The sequence below is a fragment of the Lepidochelys olivacea genome, assembly GCF_965140295.1.
Source record: "Lepidochelys olivacea isolate rLepOli2 genome assembly, chromosome: 1".
NCBI classification, from domain to species: domain Eukaryota; kingdom Metazoa; phylum Chordata; order Testudines; family Cheloniidae; genus Lepidochelys; species Lepidochelys olivacea.
In genome coordinates, this window is record NC_140411.1 from 8650146 (window position 1) to 8663580 (window position 13435).

The following is a 13435-nucleotide window of genomic DNA, read 5'->3' on the forward strand; positions in this document are numbered from 1 at the left end:
AGCGTCTTTGCCACATTTGGATTACTTAATAGCACTTTCCTCTTTGCCCTCATTTTTCAACACTCTGATTAAGCACGGGACCACGATTCTGCAACAGGGATGGGTGGGTGGGTGGGTTGGTAACGCATACAGCAAGTCAAGTTCAGTCATCATCACATCCCAAGGATCTACCCAGCGGCAGCTATGCTGGACAAGCCATAGGTGACCAGGTGTCTGCTGGAGTCTCTGCAACAGATTTCATAGTTTCATTAGTGAACAAACTTCTGGCATCCAGCCAAATATGTTCTGCCTTAACGAGCAAATACTGTATCATCCCTCTTGAAATCTCCACTCCACGGTAGTGGCATTATCTACTATTTTTTTATGGCTTTGGCCTTATGTAACTGAAGTGGGATGCTACGTTTGTCTAATCCAGACTGTGGCTTTTCCAGTCCTCCTAAATTCTTATGTAGCCCCAAGCACCGCCATGTTAGAAGGCCTTCAATGAGCACTTCCCTTTTCCTTGTCCGCAGATAAGCAGAAAGAACTGTGTTTTGGTCAGCCATAAGAATGAAAGTGAGGCTGCCCAAGCACAGCAGCCTGAACAGAGAGGTGGGTTTTGCATCTAGCTCTGAATGGGCTCAGATTACTCAGCCTTAGCTCATCGGTCAGCGAGTTCCATAGTCTTGATCCAACTCCTGGGAGAGTTCTGTCTCCTGCACTCACAAGCCTCATCCTACTGGTTGGCAGTTTCACACTGCCAGGGGGATGTAGCTGTTGTGGAAGGCCACCTTTATTTGACTGACAAAAAGGAAACTTGGTGTGTAATAGTAATTCCTTTGAATTCACTAAATCCGGCATTGGGCAAACACTCACTTCACAATTTAACTGGTGGCCAAGCACTTCCTGAAACATAGCTAATCACTGATGTGAGGAAGTGAGCTGTAGCTCACGAAAGCTTATGCTCTAATAAATTGGTTAGTCTCTAAGGTGCCACAAGTACTCCTTTTCTTTTTGTTCAAACCCGGTAGCTTTGCAATCCTTCTGAAATTAGTTCTAGATAAATAGCTCTCTAAGTATATAAAATGCAGTTTTAACTTGAAACATTCCATTAAATTAACCAGTTTTCATCCTTTATTTCAATTGTTAATCATTTCCAAGGTATTGCCTCCATCCATTTACTCTGTAACAATCCCTAACCACAAGTTCTGTACCAGAGACATGCTGACCTTCGTCTATTCAAATATTGCAATCATCGCATTCAATAGTGTTTGTACAGCAGTCTGAACGTAGAAAGGACTCAACATTAAAATGCTATTATGACCATCTTAGCAGGATGGAATATCACAAATGAGGATAATGCTAATGCTTGCATTAATGGCTAAGAATAATGTAGCATTCACTTTGCACTTAAAAATCACCTTTCATCAGACAATCTAAAAGCCCTTTACAAACATTCATTCTCCTAACACTCATATGGTGTCAGTTATTATCTCCAGTTCAGAGATGGGGAAAGTTAGGCACAGAGATTAACATGTTCAAGTGCACATCTTAAATCAGTGGTTCCACTAGAAATTCAGCCCAGGAGTCCCTGCTTCCAGTCCCCTGCTCTAACCATTAGTCTGCAATGCCACTGACCACTATCAAAAATGTCAACCTTTGAACATAAACTCAGTAGAACTGACTCAAAATAAGACTTTTTTTTAACATTTGGGAGCAGAACTGGCTGTTCTGCTAATTGCACAAGAGAGGCCTGTTGGATCAAATGAATCTGTTTAAACCAGTCAATTTAAATCTCCTCCAGCAGGCGAACACAGCCACATTAGGTGGCAAACCTCAACTCAGCTGATTTCTGGGCAGGCTGGGCTTGCACTAGGGCAACTCTCCCTGAAGACCTGCCACAAAATCATTGGAAAGAGAATGCTGGCTGCATTTGCACTTTGACATTATCTTTTGGTATGAGACAGTGGAGGATTTACATCTTGCCCAGACGGCTAAGGGTCATAGACCCCACAAAGAGAGGGGCAGAGAAAAAACTTAAGATCGGGAAGGGAGAATGGACCTGGAAGCCCCAGCTCCTCCCTGGAAGGTACAAGAATGGTAAATGGGGAAGACAACCAGCATGTAGTGGGTTAAAAAGGAGCACGGCTAATGTAGCCAGCACAGTGCAATAGATACTGGTATGTAACGGAAGGGAGAAGACGAAAAAAGGGAAAAGAGAAACTCTCTCTTATTTGGCATTTGTACAGTGCCTGGCAAAATGGGGCCTTAATCACGGTGGGGCCTCTCGGGGTATGTCTACACTGCAATTAAACACCTGTAGCTGGCCTGTGTCAGCTGACTTGGGCTGTAAAACAGCAGGGTAGATGTTTGGGCTCGGACTGGAGCCTGAGCTCTGGGACCCCATGAGGGGGTGGGAGGCCCCAGTACCCAGGCTCCACCCCAAGCCCGAAAGTCTCCATGGCAATTCTGCAGCCCACGGGCCAGCTGAAGCATTGAATTGCAGTGCAGATGTACCCTAGGTGCTACTGTAACAGAAATAAATAATAAGAAAGGGAAAATTAGTATAAAAAGGAAAACAAAATGGAAGAGAGGTGAGGAGGGAGAGTTAACAAAAAATACAATGCACATCAACCAGACTTCCAGATCCACAGACACCATTAGTTAGTATCGCATGACAAGAACTCATTTCCCAGTTTTCATTCAGTCTAAAATGTCTTCTCAACTAATCTGCACTGCTGTTTTCCTCATCCAAGATCAGGCTGTTTTGCTTCTGGCCCATTGATATTATAGTGCTGTGACAACATGACAAGATCTTTCAAGCAAGGATACATAGCAGCTGCATTCCAAAACAGAGAAAATAAGAGATTTACCGAGACCAGATGCAGACCTCAGAATTCTACAGTGTGTTCTGAACTGTTGTTGCATTGAATACAAGGTGTAGCCTACAGAGACTGAAGGTCCAGCATGCAATGCTTCATTTATGGTTACAGCCAGTGTCCAATTCGATAAAAATGCAGGACTGCATATTGGGACGTGTAGTCTTCAGGGCTGCTCCTCCATAGTTAATATGTTGGTAGCTCTGCTTCCATTTTGTGCAAATCAGGCTATTATCAAGTTACCTAGATGAACTTTGGTAGGGAACAGTTTGATTTCACCTCCACTAGGTACATCCTAGAGCAGGGGTAGGCAACCTATGGCCTGCGTGCCAAAGGTGGCATGCAAGCTGATTTTCAGTGGCACTCACACTGCCCGGGTCCTGGCCACCGGTACGGGGGGCTCTGCATTTTAATTTAATTTTAAATGAAGCTTCTTAAATATTTTATAAACCTTTTTTACTTTACATACAACAATAATTTAGTTATATATTATAGACTTATAGAAAGAGACCTTCTAAAAACATTAAAATGTATAACTGGCATGCGAAACCTTAAATTACAGTGAATAAATGAAGACTCGGCACACCACTTCTGAAAGGTTGCCGACCCCTGTCCTAGACACTGTCTCTGGAATGGGCGGATTCCTTCCACCCTTCTCTAACGAGCCAGCTCTGCACCATTACTCACAGAGAGGAGGTCCGAACAGCACTGTGTCCAGGGCTTTCAGCTGCAGCTTCTGCCTGTGGCTCCGATCAGTCATCTTCAGTACAGTTCCCATCATGGTGGCATTGTTTATCGCTAACCTACAGTGAAAAAAAGAGCAAGCGGTCACATTTCAATCTGGAAATGGCAATACCAGAATAAGAATACCAGAGCCTGAGCTCTCGGAGGAGAAATACAATGAACAGGACCAGGGCACTGTCCTCTCAGGCAAGTGGAAGACCCTTAGAGAACTCAAAACGCAGCTTTTGAAGCAGGATGGATATTTTAAAAACATCTTCCTTGGCAATCGGGTAGGTATTAGCACAAGAATCAGAAAGTGACAAGTGCCATTTTTTTCAGTTAAACCTGGAATCTCTCTATTTGGCCACACCATCAAACAGTTGCTTCCTCCACTCCATATAGCTGGCAACTGGCACCTTATTGTTTGCACAGCCAACACAGGAGAGACCTCCCAGGTGGGAGAAAACCTGATCAGGTCAACACACCCAGGCTCTTGAGCAAAACATCTACTGCCACAGAAGCCTTATTTTATTACCACTTACAACACCTTCTCCCAACCCTGCCTACAGGCCCCTTTTAGAGTAGCAGCCGTGTTAGTCTGTATCTGCAAAAAGAAAAGGATACTTGTGGCACCTTAGAGACTAACAAATTTACATTTTTTCCCCCCACTGCATGCATCCGATGAAGTGAGCTGTAGCTCATGAAAGCTCATGCTCAAATAAATTTGTTAGTTGCTAAGGTGCCACAAGTCCTCCTTTTCTTTTTACAGGCCCCTTGTTAGCAAGGATAACCTTGGGTCTTTCAGTCTGTTAGCCCCACTCCTAATCCAACTGTAAGTGTTTCTGTTGAGTAGCATGAGATTCCACAGCTCTTGTTTATTATTTGTATTACTAGAGTACCTAGAGGCCCCACCCAAGACCAGGGCATAGGAACATAAGAACGGCCAGATTGGTCAGACCAATGGTCCACCTAGCCCAGTATCCTGTCTTCCAACAGTGGCAATGCCAGATGCTTCAGAGGGAATGAACAGAACAGATAATCCTCAAGTGATCCGTCCCCTGTCGTCCACTCCCAGTTTCTGGCAAACAGAGGCAAAGGACACATTAGGCATAGGGTAGCATCCCTGACCGTTTTGGCTAATAACCATTGATAGAACTATCCTCCGTGAACTAATCTAGATCTTTTTTGAACCCTGTTATAGTTTTGGCCTTCACAATATCCCCTGGCAACAAGTTCCACAGGTTGATTGTACATTGTGTGAAAGAAATCCTTCCTTTTGTTTGTTTTAAACCTGCTGCCTATTAATTTCATTTGGTGACCCCCAGTTCTTGTGTTGTGTGAAGGGGTAACTAACACTTCCTGATTCACTTTTTTCAGACTAGTCATGATTATATAGACCTCTATCATATCCCCCCTTAGTTGTCTCTTTTCCAAGATGAAAAGTCCCAGACTTTTTAATCTGTCCTCATATGGCAGCCATTGCATACCCCGAATCATTTTTGTTGCCCTTTTCTGTACCTTTTCCAATTCTAATGTATCTTTTTTGAGATGGGGTAACCAGAACTGCACACTGTATTCAAGGTGTAGGCATATCATGGATTTATATAATGGCATTATGATATTTTCTATCGTATTATCTCTCTCTTTCCTAATGCTCCCTAACATTCTGTTCGCTTTTTTGACTGCTGGGTGGGTCTTTTGCTCATGGTTTGTGTTTATGAGCCCTAGTTGCGGTGCTTTCCCAAATTAATTCTGAGTTAATTCCCTCCTTTTATTAAAAGGTTTTGCTACACTCAGACTCTGTGCTTGCGAGAGGGAAAGGGGGATTGCCGCTTAGAGGCACCCAGGGGGTGGTGTATAATTGTCCCAGGTCAATTGGGTGGCGGCTTGAGCCAGTTTTGTGTTGTGTTGTTGAAAAAGACCCCCTAGATACTGAACCCGGCCCTTGTTCCTGCTGGCTTCACCTGGCAGAAGGGTTACATATGTACAGTTGGGATGATGTTTTCCAGTGGGCATTACTTTGCATTGATCAACATTGAATTTCATCTGCCAGTTTGTTGCCCAGGCACAAAGGTTTGTGAGATCCCTTTGTCACTCTCCGCAGTTGGGCTTACTTTGGGCTCACCTCTCTTGAGTCATTTTGTATTGTCTGCAAATTTTGCCACCTCACTGTTTACCCCTTTTTCCAGATCATTTATGAATATGTTGAACAGCACTGGTCCCAATACAGATCCCAGGGGGACCCGGCTATTGATCTCTCTCCATTCTGAAAACTGACCTTTTATTCCTACCCTTTTATCCTATCTTTTAACCAGTTACTGATCCGTGAATGGACCTTCCCTCCTACCCCATGACTGCTTCCTTTGCTTAAGAGCCTTTGATGAGGGCAGAATTGTGCTAAGTACTGTACACACATGTAAGAGATAGTCCTTGCCCCACAGACTTTACTCTCTGCACAGACAAGTCAGATACAGGGCGGGAGAAAAGAAAGATTAGCCACATTTTACAGATGGGGAACTGAGATTCAGTGAGTTGCCCCAAGTCACAGAGGGAGTCTGTGAGGGAGCCAGGAACTGAACCCATATCTGATCTGTCCTATTCCAGGCTTTAACCACAAGGTCATACTTCCCCTGTTGGTTGCAGAAGAGATAGATGAAATCTGGTATTTAGGGCAGTGTCTCCCATGTGGTAAAGTATAAGCTTTTCCTCGCAAGTTCTTGCCCTCCCCGAACTCCCCCTAGAGCATATCACGCCCTCTCCTTTCCTTCAGCTCACATCCTCTCACTCATCTCTGTGCAGAGGGCCAGTGCAAAGCCTATGCACCTTATAAATCCTCAAAACAGGATTTAAGTGGTGCAGGCCTTGTGCGCACACACACACGTAAGTGAGAAGATGCAATCGGCACTGACCTGGGCATGGCATGTCCACTTAGCTGCAGTTTCCTGAAGGTTTCTTCATACTGTGGCAGTTCTACATAGGTGATTAGCCACTGCACCACCTCATCAACTGTCCAGTTATACACTGTGAGGGAGGAAAAAACAAACAACTGAATCCTTTTCTTGTGGCGCTGAAACTCAGTCAGCTGGCAGCACCAACACATCTGCTATCTTCAGATACCCAACACCACAGGACAGAAGCTTCACCTGATGCATCTCTCCCTTTCTCCTTCTGTACAGTAAAGATAAAAGCTGAAGAGGGTTGTCACAGGGTAGCTGATCCCTATAGACAGATTACGCCCAGCTCCCTTGGACTAGGGCAGGTGAGCCCACTCCAGCTCATTAAAGAGGCCTGGGTTACACCTGAGCCTATTAAGGGCTGTTAGTCAGCAGGAGTAAGGACTGAGACAGGCTGATCCTGGGGAGGGAAGGCCACACTGGAGTGGAGCTAGTACATGTGGTGGGTCCCTGGAGAAAGGGGCCAGGGACTCAGGGAAGCAGCCGGGCAGCTGCTGCTCCAAGAAGGGACCGGAGCTGGCTGAGGCTAGGGAACTGGAGTGCCGGAGACCCCTGAAGGGGGTGGCCCTGAAACCTGGGGCCAAGGATGGAGTTAAGTCAGTTTTCTGTTTGTTTGATAACCTCTGTTAAAGAAATAAACCTCCTTGACTGAGACTGGGTGAGGCAGCGCATGCTTTGGAGCCAGGGAGAAGGTGAGCTCGGTGACAAGGGTTTAAATCCTTCATTGCTGGAAGGTTTCAGAGTAACAGCCGTGTTAGTCTGCATTCGCAAAAAGAAAAGGAGGACTTGTGGCACCTTAGAGACTAACCAATTTATTTGAGCATGAGCTTTCGTGAGCTACAGCTCACTTCATCGGAGCTGTAGCTCACGAAAGCTCATGCTCAAATAAATTGGTTAGTCTCTAAGGTGCCACAAGAACTCCTTTTCTCATTGCTGGAAGGCTGCTCGTATGTCTGAGCAGCACATTTCGAGGAAACAGCTAAAAGCTGTATTAGGAGTGCTGGGATGCACCAGACAAGCTCATCATCCCCCTGGAAACATGGAGCAAATCTAGCAGCATTGCCTGCACAGATAAGCCACCTTCAATAACTAGATGAAGACCTTCAAAATGTCACGTGGGAATTGGCTAGGTGACCTTATAGGTTTTTTCAGCCTGCAACATCTTTGGTTGTGTGATGATTTTTCATAGTCTGTCCTGTATATACAATAAGTCTGCTGCAGAAGATTTAGGATAAACAGGTACCAGCATACAATGTCCAAAGTCTGTCACTTTTCCCAACAGCTGTCTAAGGCAAAAAACCTTATGGGTGGGGTTTATTTTACACCACAATTACAGCTCATGGGGTGAGGCGGATGACGGCATCAGATATACCAGCAGTCTGAAACAGCTCTTGGCAAAGATTGTGTTCACTTTCCTCACTGTGTGCATTACAGCACAATCCCGAGTCCTAGGCAGCAGTGTGTTAGGATATAGATATTCAGGTCTGTCTGTAAAGGCCTATACTCTAAGAATTTAGGTGTATTCTTATCACTTGGCTAGTTATAGAGGTATAAAAGAAAGAATCAAAACCACTGTCTGCCAGTGTAAGGACCTTCTCTTACTTTGACAGTCTGAGGCCCTGTTCTTAGGCTAAGGCCTTTGGCTAAGCAACAGAGGCAGCCATAAACTGGGAAGTGAATGGTCACATCCTCACATTCCAAACTAGTCACATTGAAATAAGGTGCTATTGGGCTGTTAGGAATACAATCCTGTCCTGATAGTGCCTATCACCTCCAGAGAAAGGGAAGTGCTTGGAAAATGTAAAAGGAAACCTAGTTTGATAGCATCCTGTCTGGCAAAAATTCACTCATCAACAGCTGGGATGTGAAATCCTCACTTTTGTATTGTTTTGTCATTATAGTTCCCACTTTGCTATTGTCTGTCTGTATAATCTCTGTCTGGTTCTGTGATTATTCCTGTCTGCTGTATAATTAATTTTGCTGGGTGTAAACTAATTAAGGTGGTGGGATATAATTGGTTAAATAATCATGTTACAATATGTTAGGATTGGTTAGTTAAATTTCAGGAAAATGATTGGTTAAGGTATAGCAAAGCAGAACTCAAGTTTTACTATATAGTCTGCAGTCAATCAGAAAGTGGGAGGGGGAGTGGGTGTGGGAAATGGGAACAGGGAATGAGGGTAAGAAAATTGGAGTCATGTTTTGCTAAAGGGGGAAATGGGAACAGGGAATGGGAGTAAGGAAGTTGGAATCATGTTTAGCTAAGGGCAGGAATGGGAACAGGGACACAGGTGTAAGGCTCGGTGGTGTCAGAGCTGGGAAGGATTCATAGATTCATAGAATATCAGAGTTGGAAGGGACCTCAGGAGATCATCTAGTCCAACCCCCTGCTCAAAGCAGGACCAATCCCCAATTTTGCCCCAGAACCCCCTAAATGGCTCCCTCAAGGATTGAACTCACAACTCTGGGTTTAGTAGACCAATGCTCAAACCACTGAGGACACTAAGGAAGGAAACTGGAATCATGCTTGCTGGAAGTTCACCCCAATAAACATCGAATTGTTTGCACCTTTGGACTTCGGGTATTGTTGCTCTCTGTTCATGCGGGAAGGACCAGGGAAGTAAGTGGGTGAAGGAATAAACCCCCTAACATCTTGGTGCCGGTGACTCGGATGCATCGCATTGGATAGGTGAGTGGCAGCCTGTAAGTCCCGCTCCCCAACAGTCCGCGCAGCTGCTTGGAGGGGGTATCGCGAACCCTCCTGATGGTAGTTGTGGGTTCTGGCAAGCCAGGGTAAAGGATTTTTTGGATAAATGGATAAGGAAGAACCAGGGCCCATACCAGGTGCAGGGGTCAACCTGGGATGAGATTAAAAAGGAAATGGAGAAAGTGTTAGGGGACCGAGAGGGATGGGGGTGGCTGAGGAGCCCACTCTCCTTGGTATATGGCTAGTGGAAGAAGGTCCCTTCCCATGGGGACTGAGTGCCTTCCAGGGAAAGGAGGCACTTCAGTCTGCTTGTGAGAGGTTTGAAGTAAGGGCAGCATTATGGGAAGCTGCCAGGAATCTTTCAAGTTTGGTGCTGCTTCAGCAAGGGCTGCTGAAGGGTTGTAAATTAGTTAGGGGTAGTGAAAGATGATTTGGCACAACAGCAGAGTCAAACAGTCAAAAGCAGAGTTAACAGACCACCTTTAGAGACTGGATCTGAGACTTGGTCCTGGGGGAGTGGAGAGAAAGAAGGAAAAGAAAAAAGAAAAAAAAAAGGGTTTCAAAGTGCAACCTGCCTTTCCACACTCTTGTTTTTCTGAAGTTTTAATGGGGGGTACTTTGGATACTTATGTGAGATGTCAAGAAGGAAGTTTTTGTTTAATGATAAAACCCAGTTATATAAATGTAACTGTATGTGCAACTCTGTGCAGTCACATGGGACGGAAGCTTGGTAATTAAATTTTCTAAGGGGGTCAGGTAGAGTGGCTACTACCACCACTATACTTCTGTCCCCAGAAGCCTTTACAGCTATTCTGAGGGAAAATGGGCCCTTTTCCCATAGAAATGGTCTATAAGGGACTGCTGCAAGCAGCAAGCAGAGAGAGAATCTGATCAAAATTATTTGACTTTTGGGTAATGTAATCAAAATCACTAAAGGATGGAAGGGGTTTCTTTTCGAACTTAACTTGGCTGCCCCTGGTTGTGTCTAGTTGTACAAGATGGAAGTGTAATCGGGGTACAGTTGTGTAAAAAGAGTAATGACAGTGCAAGGGATGTTAGGCAAAAGAGAATTTTGTGTGTGCGCACAGGTAAAAGAAAAGGAAAAGGGGAGGAATGATGGGAACACTGAGCCTTGGGATGGCTCTGGGGGATGAGATTGTTGCTTTGGTGGGTGTGCATGAAAACTCTGTGGACATGGGGGAGGCAGTTACACCTTGTGTAAAATTAATATGGCTAATATAATGTATGGAGGTTAAACTATACGGAAGGAATGTGCATTTTCCCAGGACGTGTGCAGTGTATATTGGAGAAGGGGTAAAAGAAATGCAAATAAAACATGGTACTTAATTAAAATCCTAATAGGGCTCCAAAAGGAACCACAATAGGTTGTGCTTTCTTTTTCAGATCTCTGTGTGTTTTGGAGCAGGAAATGAAAGTAATCAGAACTCTGGTGGAAGTAAAATGCTTCCCTTTTAAGACAGTGTCTGAGCTGCTAACAGCTTTGGATCCAGAAGCAAGCTAGTAAGCCTCTGTGTGTAAATGCAAATTACCTAGCTGATGGGCACAAAGGAGCTGCAAATAATGAATACATCTGGTCAGCAAACAAGCTACTAGAAGACCCAGATTATGGCCCTCTAGGAAAGGGAGGTGAAAAAAACAAGTCAAGCCTGAAAATAAGGGGGACAGGTTAACCTTAAGGGGTGGGTGTGTGGGGGGAAAATGGGAACAGGGAATGTGGAATCATGTTTTGCTAAAGGGGGAAATGGGAACAGGGAATGGAGGTAAAGAAATTGGAATCATGTTTGGCTAAGGGCAGGAATGGGAACAAGGACACAAGTGTAAGGCTCTGTGGTGTCAGAGCTGGGAAGGAGGATACTAAGGAAGGAAACTGGAATCATGCTTGCTGGAAGTTCACCCCAATAAACATCGAATTGTTTGCACCTTTGGACTTCGGGTATTGTTGCTCTCTGTTCATGCGAGAAGGACCAGGGAAGTAAGTGGGTAAAGGAATAAGCCCCCTAACACAGTGTTTGTAGCTTTATCATAGCAATTGGGAGCTAAGAGGCTCTCAAGAGCTGTGATACAAAGCACTCAGGAGACAGATTAAAAATGGTCCGTGAAACTGATTTGCTGGAAGAAAACACTGGGACTTTTATAGTGCTTTCTTCACCTCCTTCACATGCTTTGTTAGGCTTCTGGAGGGAGTTACTTGGGCCTCAACTTTGAAAACCATGTCGACTAATTTTAGGCGCATTCATTTCGAAGGAGTTCAACTTGGGACACAGCTTGATATCAAAAGACTCCAAAATGAGTGGACAGCGGAAAATTACGGCCTATGAAATGAGTTTTCTCTCTTGCCTTTAAGCATGATTGCACCACTGTGACACTGCCGAAACGGAAAAAAGTCAAGCAGCAATACAACCACTAACCAGGGGTGAGTAGGTGTTCGCTCTATTCTGATATGTCTAGTGTAGCCTGCATATAGCATCTGCCCGGTTCATCCAGTGGCATTTAGATAAATCCCAAATAATTCAAACAGGATCCTCTATTTGATGTCCAGTCATTGCTTTAATTGGTTATGACTATTGCACATTCTTCTATCCAAGACTTCAAAAGAGATCTCTCATACAGAGTGCTTTTAGATCTCTAGCTGGCTACCACAGCCTTATTCCCCTCTGGTCTGAAATGGTTCTGTTACATTGAAGTCAATAAAGTTGGGCTCACTAATGCCAGCAGTAATTTATACCTCAGCTCCCAAACTTTGAATGGATACATAAGAATATAAGAACAACTTCCACTTCCCTCAGAGGAGATGAATACTTCCAGCTGGAGAGAAGGCCTGACAGGGTGGGAGTTCCCTTGTTTGACAGAAGCTAGTGTCTAATATGGGCAGCCAGAGGAAAGTGATATAATTTTAATGCAATCTCATGGGATTGTCGGTACAGAGGGATACAAAGCAGCACAAACCAAGACAGTAAACCCCACCAGTTTAAGAAAACACGCTACAGCATTAATTTAGATGATACTAGACATGATGGAAGCCAGACTGTGGGCCATAAAACATTTCCTTTACATCTGGCAACTATCAAGCATGAACACACCCAAGGGAATTAGAAATTAAAACTGGATCTTCAGAACCTGGTATTAAATACCAAAGCCTTCTAATCTCCACTAGTGAGCATCACGAGGGGCTGGAATGAGTGTCAATGTCCACTTCAAACCTCCTTTTATAAAAAACAATCAAGACAAAATTTAATGCTAATTTGGATACTGGTTCTGCTGTCAAAGAGGCAAACACAAAACTATTTCAGATTTACAGCCAATTCAGCAGTCTCTCCTTGGAGTCTGTTTTTGATGGTTTTTTGTTGAAGAATTGCCACTTTTAGGTCTGTAATCGAGTGACCGAAGAGATTGAAGTGTTCTCCGACTGGTTTTTGAATGTTATAATTCTTGACGTCTGATCTGTGTCCATTTATTCTTTTACAGTAGAGACTGTCCAGTTTGGCCAATGTACATGGCAGAGGGGCATTGCTGGCAAATGATGGCACAATGGGCTCTGTTGCAAGGATGGGTTCCTGGGTTAGTGATTCTGTTGTGTGGTGTGTGGTTGCTGGTGAGTATTTGCTTCAGGTTGGGGGGCTCTCTGAAGGCAAGGACTGGCCTGTCTCCCAAGATCTGTGAGAATGATGGGTCGTCCTTCAGGATAGGTTGTAGATCCTGTTCACATATCTATTCAGGGGACACCATCATAGGGCCTAATCACATCAGCCACACTATCAGAGGATCGTTCACCTGCACATCTACCAATGTGATATATGCCATCATGTGCCAGCAATGCCCCTCTGCCATGTACATTGGCCAAACTGGACAGTCTCTACTGTAAAAGAATAAATGGACACAAATCAGACGTCAAGAATTATAACATTCAAAAACCAGTTGGAGAACACTTCAATCTCTTCGGTCACTCGATTACAGACCTAAAAGTGGCAATTCTTTAACAAAAAACTTCAAAAAAAGACTCCAAGGAGAGACTGAGAGACCTTAGAGACTAACCAATTTATTTGAGCAGAAGCTTTTGTGAGCTACAGCTCACTTCATCGGATGCATACTGTGGAAAGTGTAGAAGATCTTTTTATATACCCACAAAGCATGAAAAAATACCTCCTCCCACCCCACTCTCCTGCTGGTAATAG

General features: G+C 44.3%; 1 protein-coding gene across 6 annotated transcripts in view; it reads right to left on the bottom strand.

Moving 5' to 3' along the window:
• Nucleotides 1–13435, bottom strand: part of STIM1 (stromal interaction molecule 1) — a 202932-nt gene that overhangs the window by 59119 nt on the left and 130378 nt on the right. For all 6 annotated transcript variants that reach the window (XM_084614958.1, XM_084614955.1, XM_084614956.1 and 3 more), the window contains 2 exons: nt 6491–6602; nt 3546–3661 (listed from right to left, as the gene is read on the bottom strand). In XM_084614958.1, coding sequence (XP_084471084.1) covers nt 3546–3661; nt 6491–6602 — 228 coding nt within the window. The remainder of the gene's footprint in view (nt 1–3545; nt 3662–6490; nt 6603–13435) is intronic.